Source organism: Heliangelus exortis, chromosome 12, assembly GCF_036169615.1.
Source record: "Heliangelus exortis chromosome 12, bHelExo1.hap1, whole genome shotgun sequence".
NCBI classification, from domain to species: Eukaryota; Metazoa; Chordata; class Aves; order Apodiformes; family Trochilidae; genus Heliangelus; species Heliangelus exortis.
Genome location: NC_092433.1, coordinates 4932003 through 4955827, shown reverse-complemented (window position 1 = coordinate 4955827; position 23825 = coordinate 4932003). Strand labels below are relative to the sequence as shown.

The following is a 23825-nucleotide window of genomic DNA, read 5'->3' as shown; positions in this document are numbered from 1 at the left end:
ATTAGCCCATAGATTTCTTTAAATCTTGACCTCACCAACATCTTAGGATAAAAAGAAACAAAAATATATTTTAGTATATTGTATCTGTTCTAGCAGCAATAGTATTATGGAAAAGAAAATATGAACATTTTTAAAGTCTAACTTTTTGATTTGAGGAACATAATTTAGATTGGAGAAGGACAATGTAAACATGGAAACTTCTTGAACTGATTTAAATCAATACTTTCAATTTTCTTTGGTGCATCTTGGAAGGTGGAGAGTAAAAGAATTTCAAGGGAATTAGCAGCTAGATGCTGCATGATCTTTATGTTGGACAGTACTCTGGTGTTTTCCTGTTCTTCTGTTGGCTTTTCCTACCATTAGTGTAAAAAATGTGACACATTTCTATTGCTATGTTTGTAATGTAATTGACAAAATCCATTTGAGAAGAAAAATGATCTTTGGAAGTGTTGCAGCCCTGGTGAGACCAGGTGGGGAGACTGGGACATAAGAAATTGATTTAGAAGGATTTACAAAGGGAAGATATATTTTGAAGTATACTCAGCAGTAATGAAAGCAGCTCTGTTATTTAGGTGGGCAGAAGAAAGTAATGATGACACACATGAATTCTAATTTAGTGTTTCTCTGACTGTGAATTACTGCTTTTTGCCATAATATTGTTCAGGTGAGGTCACAAGCTGACAGACAGCAAGGGACAACAGAAGCTCAGGCTGTGATTCCAGAATGGGTGTGAGAGATCATAGCAGTCCAGCCACATACCCCTCATTCAGTGTCCTGCCCCTGCAGTGCCCAGTAGCAGGTGTTCACCTGCAGTAGCACAGCAAGATAAGCATATGTCATGCTTTCCCAAGACTTCAGTGCTTTCTAGGTTAGGGACTTGCTGAGTTTAAGGTAGTACACATCCATCAGTTTGCCCTGTTTGCTTTTGAACTTGAGTGATTTATGATTTTGGGTTTTGTTTTGGTTTTTTTTCATCACCCAAAGCATCTTGTGGGGAGTTTCACAGTTTATGTACTGTGTAAAAATACTTTGTTGAAGTCCTAAACTGTTCTCTGCTGTTTCATTTGACACTGCTCTGCTTTTTGTACTGGAAGGAATGATTAGCAATTGTTCCCTGTTCATCTTCACACCAACTTATCACTTATACTCTCTTCATCCCTATCAGCAGTTGGTTTTAGAGATAGAAGAGCCCTATCTTGGTTCATAATTATTCATATAAAAGCCCTAATGCAGTCCTAGGTATCTTGTCTCATATCTTTCTACCTGTCCTTATGCTGTTCCATCCTTTCTGGCAAATGGAAAAAGGGAAAACAGGCACATGGGGGTTCAGTGTGAATTGTGTACAGTGTTGTAGGTGATGGTGTCTCCCCTTTTTCCCCAGAGATGGTCTCCTGCTGAGTATTCTGCTGAGGTGTAGTGGTGCCTGACAGTGACTGAGCATTGAGTTCATGACTGGAACTATGAAGCATCCAGGGTTTCACTCAGTGAAGTAACAAGTATGGGGAGAGTTTTGTATGTGAGACAAGGGTTGTTAATTCCTCATGAAACACCATGTAGATAAAATAAAGGTATATATCTGCCAGTCTACTTGTGCTACTTAGGTCCATCTGCAACTGTTTATTACTCTGAATAACTTGGGTGGCTTCACAAACATTGTCATGTTTTCTAAATGATCAGCTTTTCTGGATCATTTAGAAATATTTTACATGGAAGAGGTTCCAACAGAGATCCCTTTAGAGCTTGATGGTCTATCTGTTTCCACTAAGAAAACTGACTTCTGTTTCATATCTGCTAGTTATTTATCTATGCAAATGCCTTCCCATTTTATCACAGCCACACTCACTTTATGCAAGAGCTTTTGATAAGGGCTGTTTCAGAACAGGCGGTGTAAAACATCTTGGATTGTATCAAGTTGATCTTCTTTAGCAGCTCCTTTAGATTCCGAACATGAAGAATCAGTCAATGCAAAGATGTATCAGCTCTTTCTTAAAATGTCATCTTTATCTCTGTGCCCTTACTCTTTTGGAGCTCTTACTGCCAGTGACTTACAATGCAGCTGCTCAGACTGTACCAGGGCATGCCCATAGGCAAAGAGAACACTTCTGAATCCACCCTCCCCTGGCTGGATCTCTACCTTTCCAAACTGGTATTCCAGTTCTTTCTGTTCTTACATGCTACACCCCCCAATTCCTTCACCCTGTCTGCAGCAGCTTGCAAGTAGGTGCCTGTGTGAGCTAATTTGTGCCTTCCTCATTCATGAATTAAACAGGTGCAGAGGGAAGGGTTAATTGTGTTACAGTCCATTTTGGTACAGTTCAAGTATCATAGTTAAGGAAGCCCTGGCTTGGAGAGAATTCCTGAGAGTGGCAAGTGGCACTTTTCAAAGCCTTTCTCTTTGGCAGAGTGTTGGGTTTAACTCTGCTGTCTCAAATTACATTTTGGGTGGAGGAACGATGATCTCCTTAGAAACCTGAATGATGGAAAGGGGGTTTAATATCTGTACATAGATGTTAAATATCTCAGCAATCTGTCCTAGAATTCAAGAGGGATCATTCAGATCTGTGAGTGGGTGGGTAAAAACCTTGCTGCATGCCTGTCTTGTTGATGTGTTGTTTCTGTATTCAGGTGACTGCAGGGATGGCTCTTATAAGAAATGATGGAGACTTATTGATTGATAAACAGTTTGTAGATTATCATAAACTATAAAGAATTTCTCTGTGGGATGGTCTGAACTTGGTTATTGGAGTCCTCTGCAAATTATTTTCCCCAGAATGATTAAATTATTCTTCATTCCTCATATACGTTTGTGCTCATATTTTCAAATAATGCTACTATGAAGAATTGTGTGCCTAACAGTGACTTCATAAATAATATTGGGTTGTGTAATGCATGTTTCAGCTTAACAAATGAGTAACATCCATGACTTGGCAGTAACTTTTGGTATTGCACAGCAGACCATAAAAGAGCCTCAAATTTCTGGATTCTGTAATGAACAGTAGCTATTTTTATCATTCTTATTTATTTTGGAGATATTAAATTGTGTTCTTGTTAAAAAGTTTTAACAAGATGTGGTTTGGTGTATTTGGTTATTTTATTTGGGTTCTTTATTTTTCCTGACTTTTCTTGGCTTAGTGTGCCTGAAAGGCAACTACTCTTTAGTTTCTGTTTCTATTATTTTGGAAAGATCCATATTGTTCTTCATGTGCCCTATTGATTATTAAAATTGACAATCAGAAGACACTTTTATAGTATATTGATTACTACACATTTATCCATGAAGGAATTAAATTTCATACTGCTGTATTAAGAATGAGAAGCATGAGGTGGATGTTATTTTTGTATGAGAACTGATTTTCTAGCTGATAATGATCATCCAGATCACATCAATAGCTGATGGGATCAGTTCATTTTTGTTCTGTGATTTTTGATTATTTATTCCTTTTTGACTAAGTAGACCTAAGAAAAGAGCTCTGGCCAACCTTAATAATAGAGTCATTTGAACTGTAAAAGAGCTCATTATATATTGATGGAGTAGAGTCCTTTTATCAGATTTTCTTTGTGTGACTATTAGAATATTTTTATAAATGAAAAGTTTGCATCAATAAACCTATTATAATCGTTTATTGTAAGCCTAAACATGACTAAGCTTGTGGCTAAAAAGTCATTATTCTTGGCAGTATTTTAAAAATTCATTATTTCAGATGTTGGAAAAAAACCCAGTACCTCTTTTTCCTGGTACCTCTCCTTTAGCTTTCATTCCAAGTTCATTTTTTATTGTTGCACAGTAGACAGGTATTTGCTGAGCAAAGTACTAGTAGCTGCATCAAACCAAGTTTCTTTCCTGGTTACATCCTTTACTCTGTTGTTTTCATATAGCAAATAAGTGTCCTGGGGAGCCAGCTGTTGCTTGCTAACTGAAAGGTTCTAATGCAGTGTCAGCATGCAGTGTTTGTCAGACTGTTACTTGTTGGACTCAGCTGCAGGAGACCATTCAGTAGTTGATCTCTGCAATTCAAACTACTCTTTTGTTTGTGACCATTAGTACTGGTGTGTCCTGTGACTGGTGTTTCTGTGTCATGATAATCTTGGCGTGTTCAGAGAAGTTTAAAATGGCCTGGAAATAGGATTTCATATTATCATGTATGTACCATTTATAAAATACCCTTTTGCATCCAGAATTTTTCTCTCAAGTGGGCACGTCTTGTCCTGTATTACCATTTATCCCTTTTTCAGGTATTTTGAATAGTAGGTTTTCACAGTTTTTGAGACTTACTAGTATTTTTTTGTCATTGTTCTGGGAAAGTCAAGTTGTTTTAATATAGGGATGTATTTTGCAAAGCAACTTTAAAATAAGATGTTTGTACCTTCTGGTACCTTTCTTATTAGGAAAAAAAACCCACCAACATTTTCTTTATTTAAAGGATACTGCTGTCTCAAATACTGGAGTGGCAAGGAGAAGGACATTAGAGGACATCAGACATTAGAGGTCTGATTGTGGCCTCCCAGTTAAGCATTTGGCAGCTGTCAGTGTTCCTGCACTTTGGGAGAAGCATCAAGTAGTTTTCCCTTGGTTGAAATCCGTATTTGCCATTCCTTCATAGATGAAGAATGAATCCAGAATGCTGAAAAGTTTAGTGTTTCTCTTGGGTTATGTTATCTGCATTACTCCACTCTGGAGCCAGTTGTTACCTTTCTCCTGTCTCTGATGTCAATAAGAATTTAAAACCACGTTTAACCAGCCATGCCTGCTGCTGGGCCCTAAGACCTGAGAGAGCAGTTTAGGTTTGTTGAGAGAATCTCCGTTTTTTCCCTCATTAATTAAACATGACATTGAGTCTCACTGTGGAAGAGCAAATGTTCTGTGCTGTTTGGCTTTCTTGAGATTTTGATTTTAATTGTTTCTCATACTGACCTCATCTGTGTGGGTGTTTGCCTGCTGTATGTTTGTTCTTCCTTGCCCTTTCCCTTTATGAAATCTGTGTATATGATTGAAACTGTGTTTTACTTTGGTGGAAGGTTTTTCTGTGCTTTTCTCATTGTTTGTTGGAAGTTGAATGCTGAAGAAACAGATCATGTGGTAGATGGTGCAGGTGATGGTTTCCATGGTGTTCTTCCCTGGGACTTCAGACTTGCTGGTTAACTGCTTTAAGTTCTGCACAGGGAGGGATCATAAGAAATTCAATGGCTTTGAAATAAAATTATATTCAGGGAAGGGATGAAATGCAGCTCCCTCACATGGGAACATCTCGACCGTAGCTTGAGTGTTTGCATTTTTAAAGGGAAGTGTTCTCTGAAATTGGAAAAGAGGATGGTGCCCACTGGAGGTCACTATTTCAGCTCACGGAATTCCACTTGTGCTCCAGTGTTCCTGTAGGTGACATAAAGGGCATACCCTGTCTGAGCTTGTATTTACTAAGAACAAGGTATTTGAATGATTAAATTAAATCTGTGCCTGCATGAGCTTTTAAATACTGATGAACAGGAGAGGATGAGGGACCCTACCAGCAATTTATTCTTTGTTATGACATCCCATGCTTCAGCAACTGTCCATGTCCCTGTTATGTGGTTAAAGAACACAGCATTATACGCTCTGATAATTTTTTTAAGTTTATTTTTAAAATTGAGTTCAATTTAGTAATTTATTTGATTGTATTAATATTTTCTGAAACATTGAGATGGGTTCTGGTTAGTAAAAACTAAAGATACCTAGATAAATATTAGTATGCCATGTTAGTGCTTATGGAAAGTACAGATTCTTCTGTATTCTTTTATATAACCATTTAAACATAATGTATGGCAATACAGGGTTTATGCAGTTGAACATATGGTACTCAAAACAGTTTCAACGTGGAGGAAAGTAATTCCTGCAGTTGACTTCCTATTAGAGCCTTTGCAGTTAGGACTGCCTGTTCCATTGATGAGTTGTGTAGTAGACAAATAGTGAGACAAGGAAATCTTTGTATGCAATATGAGTCAGAGGCTGGTGATTAAAGTGATTACAAGCCTTGCTTAATTAAAAAAATCTTTTCAAAAGCACAACTTTGATGTTGCTATACAGCTTCAATCTCTGATAAGGGCATAAATAAAGATATCTAATGAGGAAAAGTTGTCTGACAAGTTTTCTGGGCAGCTATTTAATAGCTGTTTTTATGTAAGGAGTGAGCTGAAGTGCTATGCTTAGAAGAAAAATTCGCACAAAGATTCAACCCTCATACATCTCTCTCTCTCTCTTTTTCCCCACCCTCCAGTGATCTGCAGCTTCCGAGGAGCTGTACCACAAAGCTTGGTCCTGGAACTAGGTGAAACTGTCCAGATCCTGGAGAAATGTGAAGGTAAGTGTGATGTCTGAGCAGGAACCCCATTTTCCATAGAAGAATGTAAAAATGTCTCAGTCTACTGGATTTGAATAAGTTGTTTGGAAATCATGATGCATCAAATCAAAGCACTTGAATAAAACCTTAATCTGACCCACTTTCTGTAGGGAAGGCTGAGTGCTGTTGGCACTAATCCAGTCTGATAGGGGGTCAGTGTGTTTTAAGTTAACCATCTGTCCAGAAAATCTTGAACCCTGACCTGATTGTTGTATTGTAATTGCATCTTACAGTGAATTTTCATCATACAAAGTATATAATCAGTGGTTTTTTACTATGTTTTCTCAGTGTTACTGTTATGCATTTCAATTAAGTATTTCAATGTTTGTTATTTAAAAACCTCTGAGCACATGAAAAGTATTAGTTATGAAATAGATTAGCAAGTTTTTGTGAGCAACAGTGGAGTAAATGCAAAGAGTATGTGTTTAGGGGGGAATTTATTTGCATTTATCTTCATGTGGTTTTTTGTACCTACAAGAAAATACCATTGTAATTGTTATAACTATAGTTCTTTCTTAGGGGGCTGGAGATAGCTGTGTAAGAATAAATGAGTGTTCTAATAATCTGCTTTTATTCACATGAACAGTGTGATTAAAGTTGTATTTAAGAGGAGAATGATTTTTATCCTAATGTACAGAGTGAGGAAGTGGTGTGAAACATAGCTATTGATGGAGGTTGACAAGACAGAGTTACAGAACGTTTCACTATCGTCTGAGGTGGTATAATGTAAACTTAACTCTGAATTGTTAAAATAAATTCAAAACCAAGTCCATAAATTTGAATTCCAAGTTAACATTCCACAAAATTGTAGCTTTGTTTGTTCAGTTTACAGTCATTTTTCATCTCCAGCCTTAATGTTGCTATACAAGCCTTCTACATGCATGTCAAAAGACTGCTTTTTTCTTTGATTACTAGAACTGTAGAACTGTCTTCTGCTGCTTTTTCATGTGCTTAGGTGTTTTGTTTGTTTACTTGCTGACTGAACTCTTCATGAAAAAGTGAGCTCTTAAATGCTACTTTTTCTGGGAAAGTAGTAGCTTCTTGAGCTACACTTGTAAAAAATTTCTTTGGAGAGTTTTGCAGTGGAATAGTGATGTTTAATGTGGGAAGAAGCATGCTGTAAATAAAACCTTTAGTATGATACCTGCAAATTGTATTAAAAAAAAAAAAAAAAAACGTGGTGTAATGGGCCAAAGTTTACTGAGGCACTGAGTGTTGACTGAAGTCATTCTACCAGGTCTTGGGAAATAGGACATGGTGCAGTCTAAGGAAAAATGTATTAGTTTGCCCAGGATAGTGTAACACTAAGGTGAAACTGTATAAACTGCTGAAATCAGTCATTTTCAAACCCTTTCTCGTAGTCAAGGAAACTTACAAAACTCTGGTAAATATAAGCACAACCTCAAAGGAGCAGGTTGCTTACAGAATAGCAATAGGATAGTCCAATGTCTCTTTATAGTTTTATAGTGATTAGACTGTATTTCCATCACCAGTAATTTAGAGGATGATTCCTCAAAGGCAAGTCATGCCAGTCCTCATATTGCTGAGAAAGGAGGCCCTCAGACAAAGTGTTTTTCTTGGTGGAGGGAGGTGTTTGTAGGGAGTTTTTTGGTTTTGGCTTTAAGCCCTCTAGCCTGTCATTTATTTGAGTTGCCTTTACCATTGATGTCACATACATGAAAAGAGAGATTAATTTTGATAATAGTGTCTGGAACTCCACAGTAATGAAGCTTATCTAAATATTCAGATGGTCTGTGCTACAGCTCTTGCATGTGTGAATTATGCAAAAAAGCACAGGAAACATGCAAAGTAGATTCCTAGAAACAAAAAGTTGCTCAAGTATTTTTGTGTAAGTGGTTGTTTAACAGTGTCCTTGTTTTGCCTTGCAAATTTAGAATGCAGGATGAACCTCATCTGCTACTTCTGCATTATTTGCTGGGGATTCTTGTGTGCAGAGAAACTGGATAAATTAATGCAAAAAGGATCACTACTGTTGGGGTCAGCAGAGGATCCACTGATGTTTCAGCCTCACTTAGAATAGTTAGTGTATAATTCTCTATAGTAGGGACTTTGGGCTGAAAGGATTTACATACATGTGAACCTTCTAATGATGTGAAGAGTGATTTCAGAGACTTGCTGGAGAATTCAAGGCTGACAAAGATTCAAACACTAGCTATACTTCTGAATGTACTTATTTTTAATGGTAATGACTTACTTAATAACTTGCTCTACAAAAAAGCAAGTGATCTTATGTAGTGACTGGTGTAAAAAGCAGATGCTTTATTTAGAGCAATTGAATGGAAGAGTAGGGAATTTCTGTATCAAGTTCTCAGGTACCTCTGCAGCTCAGTTTTGTCTGTGTTTGCAGAGTAAAGGAACATACACACACGTATATATACAGATTTGTCTCTAAGGCTAATAAATACCAATGCAAATTGGTAACACATTTAATCTGTGTATTGTGGTTGTCTATGAATATATAAATAAAATGCAGTCTAATAGAATTGTCTTCGTTATTATGGATCTTGTTCATGTGCTTGAAATTGGATCTTGTGAATTTGTTGTGCCTGCCATACTGTGTGCTTTTGTACCAGGCCACAAATGTCCAAACTGATGTTTTCTAACCCTGTCAAAATCTGACTAATGCCTCCCACTGCCCCCATTCCTTCCCTCTAATGTAATGTGACAGGGTTCAGATCCATGGGCTTGGTGTCTGCTTTTGCTCTGAAGCTACCAAAAGCTCCATCCGTGTTTTCACCAAACACTGTGCTAGCTCTAAACCATGTGATGTTGTTATGAGGGTGATTTTATAGTTACTGTTTGCACAAAGGACTCTGAAGTCCTCCAGGAGTCTCACCAAAGATTCTTCAGGATGCAAGTTGTGCATATGCTTGTTTTCCACAGCTTTCCCTTCTCTCCCCTTTTTGGAGTCCTTCCACTTAGGATCTTGTGATTGAGAACTGAGTCTGTGGGTGGTGTTCACTGCTTTACATGCCATGCATTGGAGGAGGTGAAAGGCTATGGCAGTAGTATTCCACCTATAAATGCTGAAATGCAGAAATTTCTTTGGTCAAGTGACAAAGCATGAGCACACTCATCATTTGGAATACCCACAGAACTCTGTGTCCTAAAGATCACTCTATTTTTTCAGTGGCTATCCCCCTGCCACTGGTATTCAGAGTAAATTTAAAATGGCTGTTTTGTCCATTTATTTTTATTGCTAGGGGAGCAATTTTCTTTAGTTTAATACTGCTACAGCTTCAGTTAATTTAATTATTAGCTGAGTAATAATCAAATTATTATTTAATAATAATTTATTGTTTTACTGAAAGGAAACACTAGCTGATGCCTGCAGCACCAGTTAAAAGAATATTATCTTACTCATGCAAATTTTAGTATCCCCACAGGAATTTACATGGTTTTGTGTGTATGTTATTAATAGTGTTCTTAAGCCATGTATGTAATATATAGGAAATTTCCCTCTGTTAATCCAGCAGTGACAGTATGATTCAGTGAAGGTTTCCTGGTATGTGGGGACACTTAAGCAGCAAATACAGTTGGCAATTACGTTTTTTTCTTGAATTATTGAAGAATTCAGTGTGCTTGAGAAGTGTTATCTTTGTCATACGTCCAAATTGTACCAGATGAGTGAGGAAATCACACCTCAGACTCCTTGCTGTGGCAGCAAATCCAGGTTTCCTTCTACCTGGAGTCCTAGGGCTGGCTGGGCCAAACTGATTCAATCCCAGTAGTATGGGTTTACCCTGACGAAGGTGAGTCCAGTGAGATATACCCCTTTTCCTCTTTGTCTTTTATTTTGCTTTTCATCCTTTTTCCTCTTTGCCTTTTGTGGTTTGTGCCAGTGGAACTGACAGCCCTCAGATCCACACAGCTGCTGTGGAAGGTCTTGCCTGGCTAATTCAGACCATTCTTTTGGAGCACAGGAATGGCTTCATCTTGGCCCTCGTTGGCTAACACCAGGATAAAATACTGTCTCTCTTCTGCTTTTGTTGTGGCATCTCTGACTGCATTATTAGCATATTCCTGTGGTTCTGCTGGCATGAGGCTGCTCCCTGACATGGTGTTGGCAGGCTGGGTTGGGTATTCATCTGCTGCTCGTCCTCTCCTGGCACTGCTCAGATAATCAACCTCAGAACAGAATGGTCTTGGGATTGTGAAGTTTCAGCATCAAGAAGCTTCTGCTAAGCACTGTTACCACCCCTCTTCTGGGTCACTTTGAGCACAGCAGTTTATATGCAGATTAAAAGGTAAAAGGGATTGTCCATTGGCTACTATATATGTGAGAGGTAGCTTTCCTCCAGGTTTAAGGGTTACTCACAATTCTCCAAGGTATACTTATTTTTGCAGGACAAAGGTTGAGTTATTAAAGCAGATTCTACTAGCCACGCTTTTTTTGAGAATCAAGTTTAGCTTTAGGTTTCACCATAAATAGTTATGTAACTTATTTTTAGAATTCTCTCTTTCAAGAAATAATGTGTGGAATTTGTTGGGTGTTTTTTTGCTTTGTTTATTTGTGGGAGGTTTTTTTATTATTTTTTTTCCTGTAGTCTGTAGCTGATGCTGCTTTAATCAGCCTGGATACTTGAACTGTATTTTTCTGTAAAATAGATCAATACCTTTCAATTAGGACCCTTTTGTTTTTCTGCTTTTGAGTGCTCAAAAGGGATGAGCTTTTTCCATGTGAGAGACCTGGTGTTGATTAAATGGAAACCTCAAAAGGGATACAAGGTGACTTTTAGAGGAAAGAATATCTTGTTTTGTTCAATATCCTTTTGTTTTGTTTAAGTAAAGATCAAAAAACCTTGGGAGCTATTCTAATCACTCAGGTTGAGATTGAGATGTGCAGGTCTGCCACAGAGCTCCTTCTGCAGTTTCACTAGGTTTGCACTGTTGGTGAGACTTCTGAGTGTGATGTGTCTTTGGAAAGACTATTTTTGTCTTTATCTAAGAATATGCAGGTATCTGTAACACAGCTTAAAGTTTCCCATACTGTGATTTTCCATAGGTACAAGCAGTTGTAGGTGAAAGATGCATTACTTACCTGAACATTTTTTATATATGATGTTGGTATACACATTCCCAATCTGTTTTTCTGTCCTGCATCTGCAGAGGTCTTGTTGAAATCTTGGGTTCAGATGAGCTAAGCAAGAATCCTCATACTTAAAGCTGGAAAAGCTTTAGAAAGAAAGGGATGGATGGGGACACACTTATACTGCTCAGGAATTTAGCTTTTATTGCTGGCCTGTAAATAACCTACAGTATGGATATGTGTATTGACAGTGCATTTTGAAGGGAAAGCTTCAAAGAAGTGGTGGTCTCGGTGTGCACAGGGAACAGATGTAATGGAGTACTTTTCCTTTTGTTTTTCTCCAGTTTTATTATCATGGAAGTCATTATTCTCTGAGGGATTATTTCCTATGTAGGGTATACAGAGAGCTGAGTGGAGATAAGCCTACTCTTCACTTTTCTTAGCTTGTATCAAATATTCTCAAATGGTAATGAAGAAAGCAAATGCGAAGGATTGTGGTTTTTCCTGGGGTTTATGTTTCACATAGTGGTCAGTAGAGTCTGAGCACTATGGTAGGCTAAGCTGGTGTGGATCTCTGCAGTGTGGCTTTGTTGCTTCAGGTAGTCTGCTTGGTTTATCTGCTGCACTGTGCAGTAGAGTCCATGTAAAAGCAAAGTTGGAATAGGGCTCTAATATACAGTGATTTGTTGAGAACATGCTGGAATGGATATGATTCATTCAATTTTCATCTACAGTACTTGGATTAAACATTTGTCTTGGGCATACAGAGGATGTAATGCATGAGGTATTCAAAATCAGTTAGGTTAGGAAAGTGTATGTAATTCCCACAGTGACAGTTTCTGTTTGACTGAGGCATTGTGTCTGTCATACGATCAGTTTCATTGAAACAAACAAACAGAAAGCCTTGGAGCTCCATGCATCAAAATTTATCAAGTATGTGCTTTGTCATGACATCCAGAAATACACATTGAGACAGCATCAAGATACAGTCCAAATGGCTGCATGCATCACCAGCTTCTCACAAATGTGCTTTCTTCAGTGATTGTGCTGTGGTGTAAGCAGTAGGCTCATCCTGTGCTCAGCTTCCTGTGTGAGCAACAGAAAGCTTTGCTTGCCATGTCATCTGTATCATGGAGGGTATTTTTCCCATTCTAGGGTGTCTGTCATTTTATTTTATTCTGACTATGATATAATACTTGAATTTCATCAGGCGTGTTTGGGATACACTTAATGTTCACCTTCTGTCACTGTCTTGCTCTGAATAGGAGGTTGCGTAGAAGGTGCTTCTAATAAACTAATATTTAGTGTTCATGTAGGAAATGATATTATATGATAAAGATTATTCCTTTGGCTGATTGAGGTCATCTCTCTCAGCTGTGACAGTCTCAGCTTCTTGCCTACCCCTTGCCTGGAGACAGCACATTGGGAAAGAGAAAAGGCTTTGGTGTTGCATAAGCATGGTTCAGCAATAGCCAAAATGTTGGGTTTAGCACTGTTTTAGCCACAAACCCAAAGCACAGCACCAGACAGGCTGCTGTGGAGAAAGAAAACTCCATCCCAGCCAGATCCAGAACAGTGATTTATTTTTTTGAAAAAACAGAATTATCTGGCTTCCTTTCCCTTGGACACCCACTAGGTCAAACAGTTTGAGAATATTCTGAGCTGTCAGAAAAAGAAATGGGGGAAAGCATTGTGTACATGAACACAAGCTTTTTCTGTAGAGATTTGTAGGTGTTCTGGCTCTGTTATTATGCCTTAACTTCAGTGCCTTTAAAGGCCACATATCACTAGAGAATGAATGCCATCAGTACAGTAACATCTAAAAACATTCAATATTGAGGTCTAACCATCTAGTGAAGGTTGTGATAACAGCTGGAGCACCTGCCTGGTTTTGATGACTACCATGATTGAATTTTCCAAATTAAATTATGTTTAAAATGTGTTAGATAAATATTAATCCGTTTAAGACTTATTCCAGAGTAATGGTTTAGTTCATTTTAGTGAATATGTAATATAATGCAGATGCTCTTTTTAAAATGTTTTTTTAAAAAGGCATTGAACCTTTTCTTATGGGTTTTACTTCGAAATGAAAAATGAGGTTTTGATGTGGTGTTCACTGTAAGCAAATAAGGCAGATTCTAGTGAGCTCTTCCTTCCACTGTACCTTGCTGACATAGGGTCAGAGGAAGGTTAAAACAGGGAAGGGCAATTTTAAAAATATTACAGCACACTGAAAAAGAAAAGAGAAAAGAAAGAAAAGCTAAGATCTGGAGAGCATAGTTTCTAAGATTGAAGGGAAATGTACTGCTTTTCAAATCTATAAAATTACCTACAAAAGAAAATTCAACAAAATGTTTTGTGTTCTCCAAAAGAAAAAAAGATTCATAGATTCAAATAACAACAAAGAATGTTGAGGAGATGAAGTGCATGTATGTTGTTTGAGCCACTAAATTATCTTGTCCAGTGAGGATTTGCCATCTCTGTTTGACACAAATAATCAGGATTTTCAAGTACTACATAAAAATGATACTGTTACATTCAGTGATACTGCCCTGTGATGATCAGTGGAAGAGATTTCTTATAAAAAGATGCCTGTGAAACACCATCACTTTCAAACTGGTCTGTGTGGAGTAGCAGAAATAGAATGTTTCCTTGAAATACTGTGCATAAATGCATTGGAATTTAGGTTTCACAGAAGTTGTATGGCTTATTTTCCACAGGCAAGGAGAGCTGTGTTATTCACTCCTGATGATAAATTGTTGGACACTGTTAAAATCTGTATAAACATCTGCAAGTAGAAGTTTAGAGATGTTGCTTGGATGAGCAAGATCATTTCTCATGGGTTCTTCCACCCCTGTGCTTTACTCTGTGTGAACACATCCCACTTCAGCTTTTGAAGATTTGGTTTGGGATTAAGAACAGGGAACTCAGAAATAAGGTGTTTTTTTGGAAATGTATTTCAACCCCTACCTTGCGCATCTAAGTCATCAATAGGCACCTGCTTAATTGGGTTTTGTTATAACTCTTACAATTGTGCTTATAAACAACTTTTTTTCATGTTTACTGAGTTCCCTGATCTGTTTGATTTAAAGCTTAAAATACATGTTAATTTCTGATGTACACAGTCCATGAATATAAAATTCAGCATCATGCTGCTTTTAATATTGGTAGCAGTGAATCACAGGATAAATGTATTTCTTTTTTTCTGTGACCTTGAAAATATGTATCATCTGTTACTTAAAAGCAGGTGTTGCAGGCACAGTTGTTTGGAGTTTTAGAAATTACTCATTTTAATGATCTCTGCTGTTGGTGCATATGTGTATATTAATATGATTACCATAAAGTCTGATCAACTAAGAAATAAATAGAGAACAAAATCTTAGTTTTCAATATAAGCAATAGTTTTGTGAGGAAAGAAATCTATGTTATGTCCTATTGTTATGACAAATGTGTATAATAAAGAAGATGGATTTTAATTTTTTCCATACAAATTCCATTTGCAAATATCTTGAATTCATCAATTATATTATTTTCTATTCTGATTTCTGCAAAAAAAAAAACCAAACCAACAAGAACAAAAAAACCCATTGAGATATTCAGGCTGTCTTTGAAATAAAATTAAGGCCTTCTTCCCCACTTCTGAGGCTCTAAATGAGAATCCTGTCATAATTCAAATAAAAAGTCCTTTTTTATGGGAGAGACAAGAATATACATTTATTTGTTGTGTTTTTCCCTATTCAGCACAACAAATTACTGAGAAGTTTTCCTGATGCTCTTTTAAAATGCTGTAGATACTAAATTATGTCCTTTGTATGAAAAATACAAATAGAAGGAGGACTTTGCTGGAAAAATCAGAGGAATTTTTTTTGAAAGTTGATTTAGGTTACATAAAACTGTTGGGCTTTTTGGCAAGTTTGGGTTGTTGTCTGAATGCTGCACAAGGTAGGAGAGGGACAAGTGCAGAGCTGAACTTCCTGCTTGGGAAGTGGCTGTGCCTGGGCCACTGTTCCACAACCTCCTGATGTCCAGGATGGTCAGGCCTCCTCCACAGGGCTTCCACCCGGGCAGCCTTCATGGCCCATGCTCCTGGGGAGTCTGCCAGGCTCACATCTTCAGATTTAGGTTATGATCTGGGCCCAAAGCATTAGTCCTAGACATGAAAAGAGCAGGTTTTTATTTTAACAAGCATTCAAGGTAGTTTGGTGAGTCCTGTGGAGCAGCTCAGCTGTTGTGGTGACTGCTGTGTGCTCCTTTTCCAGTGTTGAACTGGATGGTGGTTTTAGCAATTTTTATCCTGATGAATCTTGCCTGGAGTGACACTACTCTCACCTGTGTAAAATAGAAGTAATTGGGTTCTTCTGTTTAACTTGCAGCTTTGACTTTTAATCTTGATTTATGGTCCTTTCTAGGACTGTTATCTGATGAGGGAATCCAAGAGTAATAATTGGGTTTGTGAAATTAGATCCTAAAGTCTGTTCTCTAATCTCACAGGTGTACATAAGACTAGGTGTGTGCAAAGGACTTTTATTAGTTTAAGCAATACCAGAAATGTGTGATAATGGCTGTTCCTGTCTGTAAAGGGACAAAATTTTGTAGTCAGGAGAATTTTTTAAGGTAAACACTAATAAACACACACTTGTGCATCAGCTTGTAAGAAAAGTGCTCAGTACAGACTCTTGCCTGAGTCTGAATTCATCTTTGCCACAGTGGCTGGTGATTGTGAGTACAGTGATGAAGTAAACTGAGCTGCTTTCATCCCTGGTAGGAGTAAACAGGAGGATTCCAGGTTCTTAATTGATTTTCATCATACCAGAGCAATAAAATGAAAAAAAAAAAAAAATCTTGAAAAACTTGGCCTGTGTGAAGCTGGTTTTTTTTTTTGTTTTTTTTTTTTTTTTGTAATCTCAGTGACTACATAGTTTCCAGTCAGTTTGTTTCCATGTAAACAAGCAACCTGTGACACAAATTAATACAAGCTGTTTTATCTGGTTTTAGGCTGGTACAGAGGTGTTTCCATTAAGAAACCAAATGTAAAGGTAAGTGTGAATACATTTTTTTAATCTAGTGGGACATTGTATCTACTTTGCTGTTGTAAATGTATAAACCTTTAGTTTTCTTTATCCTTAAGGGTTTTACTTTAACTCTTTTCCTGTGAGAGGGTTGTATTTACTTTCTAAATGGAGAGAACAATACTGAGTCACCCAGAGGACTGGAAACCTTTCTGATGTATAACATGTAACCTTTCTGACATTTATAAATATCTCATGCAATTTGATTGTCTCTACGCTGCTCCCCTGAGAAAAGCAAAGATGTGTGATCTTGCACTGCTTAATTCAGGTTTTTTAAAGGATACACTTAATACTTTGCATTATTAAGCTAAGACAACTTTGAAAAAAAGTCTGGTGACAAGGGATATTTTAAGTTTGGTTTTGTTTTTAGATTTTTATGGTTTAACTACTGCATTTGATCATTTTCCAGTCATAACCCTTTTTTGTTCCTGGAGAACTTTTTTGACTGTTCTGATGTAAACTTTTTGCAAGTGCATGTATATTTTTTTAAATGTACACACCCAAACATGTAAATAGTTGCTTCTATGTAAGCATCACTTCATTGTATTTTGGCTTAAATATAGCTTCTATTTAAAAAGAGAAGAATAGCAGATTCATCATGTTTATCTGTATTATGGAATATAATATTTCCTGTATTAGGTTTTCATGGTTATAATGTGCTCTTAGTGGAGAAGCCTACATTCACTGTGTGTGCTCCTACATCTTCTGCTTGTGTTTGTGTTCACTTTTTCTCAGACAGCCCATCAAACCTTCCTTGGTTTCTTAGGTAACCAGCACAGGGTCACAGAAATAAACATTAATTGGAAATGAACCAAACTGAAAGTGAAATTGCATTTCTTCCTTTTCCACATTTTCATGTGGCTGAAAGCATCCACCTTTACCTTTTTTTTTCTTGAAGAATCCATTCCTTTTAATATTTTTTACTTCTGCAGTTTCAGTCTTACCTCAGGAAGGAATTTTTCTTAGCATGAATTACTTAAGATTCATTCCAACAACAAGACACCCCCTGAAAGTTTTTCTTCCTAAATGGTGCTGTTTGAATACTCTAAAATGGAATCACCTTTCTATAAGAGACTGTGAGCTGGTTTTTAACCTCAAGATAACCAGATCCTGTATTCCCCACTGGCATGCAGGCTTACCATTCTTACAGACTGACTGGATTTGCTCAGAGGATTCAGGACAATGTGTTTTACAGAAGTAATTGAATGTTATGAAAAGTTTGGTTTAAATGGCCTCTTTTTTCCTTGTCTCATCACACCAGAACACAAAGGCACAGGCAAAGTTAGAACCCAGCTGTCATGGGAACAGCAAAAAGCAAATAACTGGAGCTATCCCAAGTGTGGGTTTAAACAGCAAGGATAGCTCCAGGGTATGCAAATAATAGAATACTTTTTTCCTTAGTGAAAGACTGGTATGGGAGTGAGAGACAAATTTGGTCATCTTTTTTGTTTTATTTTTTTGAAACCTATAATCTCATTGTCTAATGAAATGTATTGTTTAAAATACCTATGCCTATGCCTGGTCTGGAAGCATCCTGGTGCTCTGCTGCAAACTGCCTCAGAGCTGCTCTGGCTGTCCCGGTTTGTATCTGTCCAGTGAAGGTTCCTGGTAGTTACTTTTCTTACTCATTCCTTTCTGGTAACTGCAAGCTGTTTTCTGAACTCTTCCTACTTTTTTTTTTTTTTTTTTTTCCTGCTTGTAGTCACCTGTCAGTAGATTTATTGAGCTCTCAAAGCCTTTGCAGTGGGAAAACGATTGGCTAAACTTAAGTATTTTCTTTTCAATCAATTTTGTGCCTTCCAAAGCAGCTGTTTATTGTTAGGGTGACACATTTTCATTTCATCCTACTTGATTTACCCATGATTTTAATACCAGAGCATATTTCCCATGCAACGATGTTTCTGAACACTTCAGGAGATTTTGGGAATGAATTTTTGTATGGAAATTTTATACAGTAGACTTGCAAAACTTCCTCATTAAGAAACTGATCTTTTTCGGGGTGGTGGTTTGGTTGTGTCCTGCCCTTTTCCAAGATCAATTAAAATCACAGTGTCACAGAGTGTTAGGGGTTGGAAGGGACCTCCTGAGATCATCAAGTCCAACCCCAAATGACCAACTGTGACTAATTTGAATGTTGACTTTTGACTGTGGTGCCTTCTTTGGCACAATGTTAGGAGGTATTCTGATAAGTATGTCAGAGGTTTTCTTATTGTGACTTAGGATATAAATGCTAAAACCTGCAAATGTGTTCTTACATACTTTTTTCTCTTACAGGGGATTTTTCCTGCAAACTATATACACTTGAAAAAGGCAATTGTCAGTAATAGAGGGTGAGTAATTTCCCTTCTCTTTAAGATGATGGAGTGTTTCTCATCTAGATGGGAATCTAAGAAATGATTCTAAAAATTAAAAGTATTTTTTGTTCATTGTATCTCTTGTGCATTAGAGTTTGAAAATTAAATGTAATCCTGCAGGGCATTAGGGTTCTTTTTGGTTTTAATATAGCAAGAATTAATTCTCTTGGTTACTCCTGTTCACTTTGCTCATATTGTAATTCCAGAGGCATCATCTGAAACACACACATTTTGAAGAACTACTTGTTTCATTTCAGCTTATTCCTCACTGGCAAAATTCTAAATGTTCCTCTTTGTAATGGAGGCACTGGCATGTAGACACAGCCCTTCTTGTTTGTCAACAGATAACAGAAACATACCTGACAAGGTTGCTGTGTTACTGTGAACTTTTCAGCCTTCCACACCTCGAGCCAAAGAATGACAGCTGATGGCACTCAGGAATTCTTTCAGTGTTAAAACAGACAAAATGTTGCTCTAAGGAGATTTTCCTTTATACTGAACACATTCAGACAAATTCAAGTTCTAGCATTTTACAAATTGATGCTGACATTTATTTCTTTTTCTACCTTTTCCAGGGTACCTTTCATAATTTTTTCCCCTCTTCTTGTATAGGCAATATGAAACAGTTGTTCCCCTTGAAGATTCTGTGGTGACTGAAGTCACAGCAACACTGCAGGAATGGTCTGTGCTCTGGAAACAGCTGTATGTGGTAAGAATAATGCTCTTCTCATTTCTCAAATATCTTGGAAGATATGTTGCCTGCATTTGAGTCCCTTAGGAAAAAAATCAATCTATGTGAGAGTTGTTAGATTAATTACATTTAGTGGAAGGCTTGCTGACTGCAGAATCACTGTTCCTGTGAGATGCACATGAGCTATGTTGGAAATCTCAGCAGTTTTGAAATTCTGCCTTATATCTGAAAGCTGCATTGTTTTAAAAACTCCAATTTTAAAGTGTTCTTAAATATGTAAGAAGTAGTATTTATCTTTAGTAGCACAAAATGGAAGACTATTTGAAGTCCTATCAAAGACCTCAAAGAATTTTTCAGCACAGTCTGTGAGTATTTCTTTTAGCATCTGGAGTTTGAAGGACCTATAAGGTCGTCTTGAATGTTTTTGCCTTCCTCTATTAAAAATAAAGGTTCAGGATAAGTGTGTTAAGTTCTGTACTTGCCTATTTCATACAGTTTTCAGTTGCTGCCACATAATGTCACCTACCTCTGATTTCATCTTTCCTCTTCTCTTACTTGTTTAGTGGCCAGATCTCATGGAACAGCAAATAGAAAGCATGCAGATTTGAAAGTGTTCTTTTCCTGTTTGTATTTTTCTCCTTTTACCTTTTTAGCTTAGTAATTACAGGTCATACATGTAGGTGCAGGATCAAGAACTGCAGGTGGTACAAGCACAAATTTCCTTTTTTCCCTTACTTAAGAGAAAAACCTTTACACAGAGCTGCAGCAGCTTTCTTTCCTTATTTAAACCTGAAGTGACAGTAGTCAGGTATCCAGGAAAGTAGACTGAAAAAGATCCAATTAAATGAGTGTATCTTTAGTATAGCCAGCCATTTTCCACACTCTCTTCAAAAACAATCAAGTCTATTAAGAAATTTGTTTTACTTCTGTTGTTTCTGCTTCCTCTATGAGATTTTTTTCTTGGAAAGCAGCATCCAGTCTGACTGGGGGAGAGAGCGTGACACTTTTTTACACCAGTCTTACACCTCTTTTTTCTATTTCAAATACTAATCTCTCTGGTTTATGTGAATAAAGTGATCTTTTTTTTCTTCCTGAAAGATTTTCTCTCTCCCCAGTGTCAGATGAAAAAGGCAACAGCAATACTGACAATGGTATTGAATTGGAGAAAGGGGAAGCATTTTACCTACAAATGAGTTACGTTTCCTTTCTACTAAGCTATTTCTTTTTTTATTGTTAAAGCTAGTTCCTTGAGGAGAGGGAGAGAGAAAGCTCTAGCTATAAACTTTCACTTAGTGATTTTCTTTCTGGGACTGCTTTCTACTCTAGCTCATTATACTTATTATAATACTATGTTGAGGATTTCTTCAGTAATTATTAAAAAACATGCACACACAAAATCACCTCCACACTCACCCCTTCTCTCCCCCCCCTCCAAAAACAAACACCCAAACCCACCACAAACAAACAAAACCAAGTTTTTTTAAGAACAATTGTTTCATTTGGAAAAGACCTCTTGAGATCATCTGGCTCAGTTGCCTTCTGAAGTAGGGTCAGCCACGAGACATTGTTAACTGCATCTGGTCAGGTTTTGAGTTTCCAGTGATGGGAAACTTGACAGCTTCCCTCAACAAAGCTGTCAGTATTTGACTATTTTCAGTTTTTCTTTATGTTGAAGATGTACCATAGTTGTTCTGACGTGAGAGAGCAATCTGTGCCATTTTTTGGTGATTAAAAGAAATTTGTCCCATTTACAAAGTCTAAATCTGAAGCCTGAGGAAGTATATGGAGGTGAGCAAATAGATGTGGCAGAGCTGGGACGAGGATACTTGGACTATCATTTGAGACACAGGGTTTGTTTCAATTAAAAATTCCAATATATTTCTGTAGTAATATTGTTGAAATACATTGTAAGGTTTGTATTTGCCTTCCAGTTAAACAATAGGAACTGGAATGCAATACCCAGAAAGTCTGGAGTGATTAAAACACTGCCTGGAGAGGGTTGCTATATTGTTCCAAGATAAAATAGCTCATCTAAAATAGAATTGGAAGGAGGAGGAAAACAGTGAGAAACTGAAGGGCAAAATGAAGCACAACTCTGAGAGGCGATTGTAGAAAATCAGTTTGTGTAAAATATTGGCAATTTTCCTTGGTTCCCTCTGACCAGAGAGTCCATGCTATTACTAGGAAGAAACTGCATGGGGAAGCTTGAATATGACTGAGTTATAAGAACTGTGCAGTAGTATTAGTTTGTAGGTCTGTGAAATATATGTTGGAAAGGTTTGTCTGAGTCCTCTATGCTACACAGGGCTGTGATAATTCTGTAATTTTTGCTATTGAGGTGAAAGCCAGGTGATAATCTTTGTAGAGCTTGAATCTGAAACTGGAGAAAAAGGCATCTGTGTGCAGTGAATTCTTAAAGAAGGACTGTACCTAAAATAAATTTTAAATAAATATATATGGCATTTGCTTTACTATAATGTATTATGGTCTGAGTAATTGGATTTTGGTATTGTAGCCCTTTAAATGCTAACAAAACTAAGATCTTTGAGAATGAAGGAGGTTTCACTCAAATGGGTAAGGGATACAAATAAAGTTACAGAAGCAATCAATTTATTAAGGATTTTCATTATATAGGGTATTTTCTGTTGTTGTAATATAACCCTATTTAGAAACTCTTATCTAAAAATCATCTTTCTTTGTTATTGAATAATAAGTAATAAAATTTAAATATATGGTATTTTTAAAGGTGTAAAGATGATATGACTTTTAGAGTCCTGGGATAGAAAAGAACCCTTGTTTTTCTCCTATACATATTTGTATTTTCCTACCTTCACTGTCATTGTATGAAAACCTTGAGAGGGAATTCACAGGAAATGAGTTTTTAAAATCTGTGCTACTTGCCAAATATATGCGTGAGTGTATGTAGACACAAACAAGTGTATATATTGTCACGAGGAGAAGGGGCCCTGTATCTTGTGTTATTGTTTTGCCTAGCTCATACGGTCCCTATTGTTGTTTAAATTAATTTGGAGAAGATAACAGTTCTGTTTTGTGGGAAGCCCAAGACATTTGCAGGAAGGTTCTGCTGATTCTTTCTCAGTATTACAACTGCTTAGAGCAAAAGATGCCAGTGATTCCCTTCCTCAATATTCTACTTAATAAAGGGTGGAAGAGGAAAGAACAGTAAGATATTTACTGGTACCATTATGGGAAGCTGAGCTTGTTCAACTCCAGAGGGACATGGAAGAGAGCAGATAAGCAAGAACAAACCCTGGAGAGTTATGTAGGCAACAGAAGTGAATAAAGACACAAAATGACATTTGTCATGGTGAAAAGCATGTGTGTGGCTCTTGTGCAGTTGCCCAGACTAGTGCCTGACTTCCACTGATACAGAAAAATAATACCAATAAGGTATATAACTTTGTCTCTTATTCTGTTTATGTTGATAAGATTTGTTATTTTTATACTACTTCTAAATAAAGAATCTGCAAGTTCTCTGTGAGCTTTAGTTAATTAGGTCAAACAAGACTCCTGTGAGTTGTTAAGTCAGCTGAAGAGATGGCTGAACTCACAGTTGGAGCACAGTAGCTATTTTAACAGTAAAAAAATTCCTCAGAGTTTAAGATATGATATGAGAACTATTTCTGTTGAAATTGCATATGACTGTAGAGACACCAAACATAATTGCACAATTTAGAATTTGGTCAGATCAATAAAGGTAATTTGCTACTTTTATGCAGAAGGGGAGCAGGGGGAAGAGCCTGGAGTGACTTCTCGTTTTTTTTTTAGGAGTAAGACCTGAGGACTTTGGGAATAGATGGGAACTTTGCCAGTTAAGTCTGAAACTCTATTCTGGCTCCTTTTAGATTTTCTGAGGAATCGCTCAAGTAAAAGAGAGAGGGTAAAAGGTGCAATTGACTCTGGATGTTTCAGAGTGTCTCTGAAATTGAAATTTTAGTTCAAAGCTCACTTAAAAAACAATGCCATTCACTGAATCACTATGTAGTATACTCTTGTATTGGGGCATATAATGGGACATTTTTACTTAGTGAAATGCCTTTTGCTTCTGAGTGACTGAAGATTAAACTGCTGATGCATTTTCTAAAATACATACACAGAAAAAAAAGTGTGGGTTGATCTATAATAGACACGGTACATCTGAGGTCTGCTTAAGAAGGTCTCCCTTAAGAAGGGAAAAGAGTTCTGTGTAAGAAAACTGGAAAAAGGATGCATTTGTACTGAGACATATATACAAAGATGGTATTGTACATATATGTGGACCTCTTTCAT

At 37.1% G+C, this 23825-nt stretch overlaps 1 protein-coding gene across 17 annotated transcripts in view; it reads left to right on the top strand.

The window, feature by feature from the left end:
• DOCK3 (dedicator of cytokinesis 3) overlaps positions 1-23825 on the top strand; it is a 186378-nt gene that overhangs the window by 13840 nt on the left and 148713 nt on the right. For all 17 annotated transcript variants that reach the window (XM_071755610.1, XM_071755607.1, XM_071755606.1 and 14 more), the window contains exons 2-5: positions 6249-6332; positions 16417-16457; positions 18765-18820; positions 19457-19553. In XM_071755610.1, coding sequence (XP_071611711.1) covers positions 6249-6332; positions 16417-16457; positions 18765-18820; positions 19457-19553 — 278 coding nt within the window. The remainder of the gene's footprint in view (positions 1-6248; positions 6333-16416; positions 16458-18764; positions 18821-19456; positions 19554-23825) is intronic.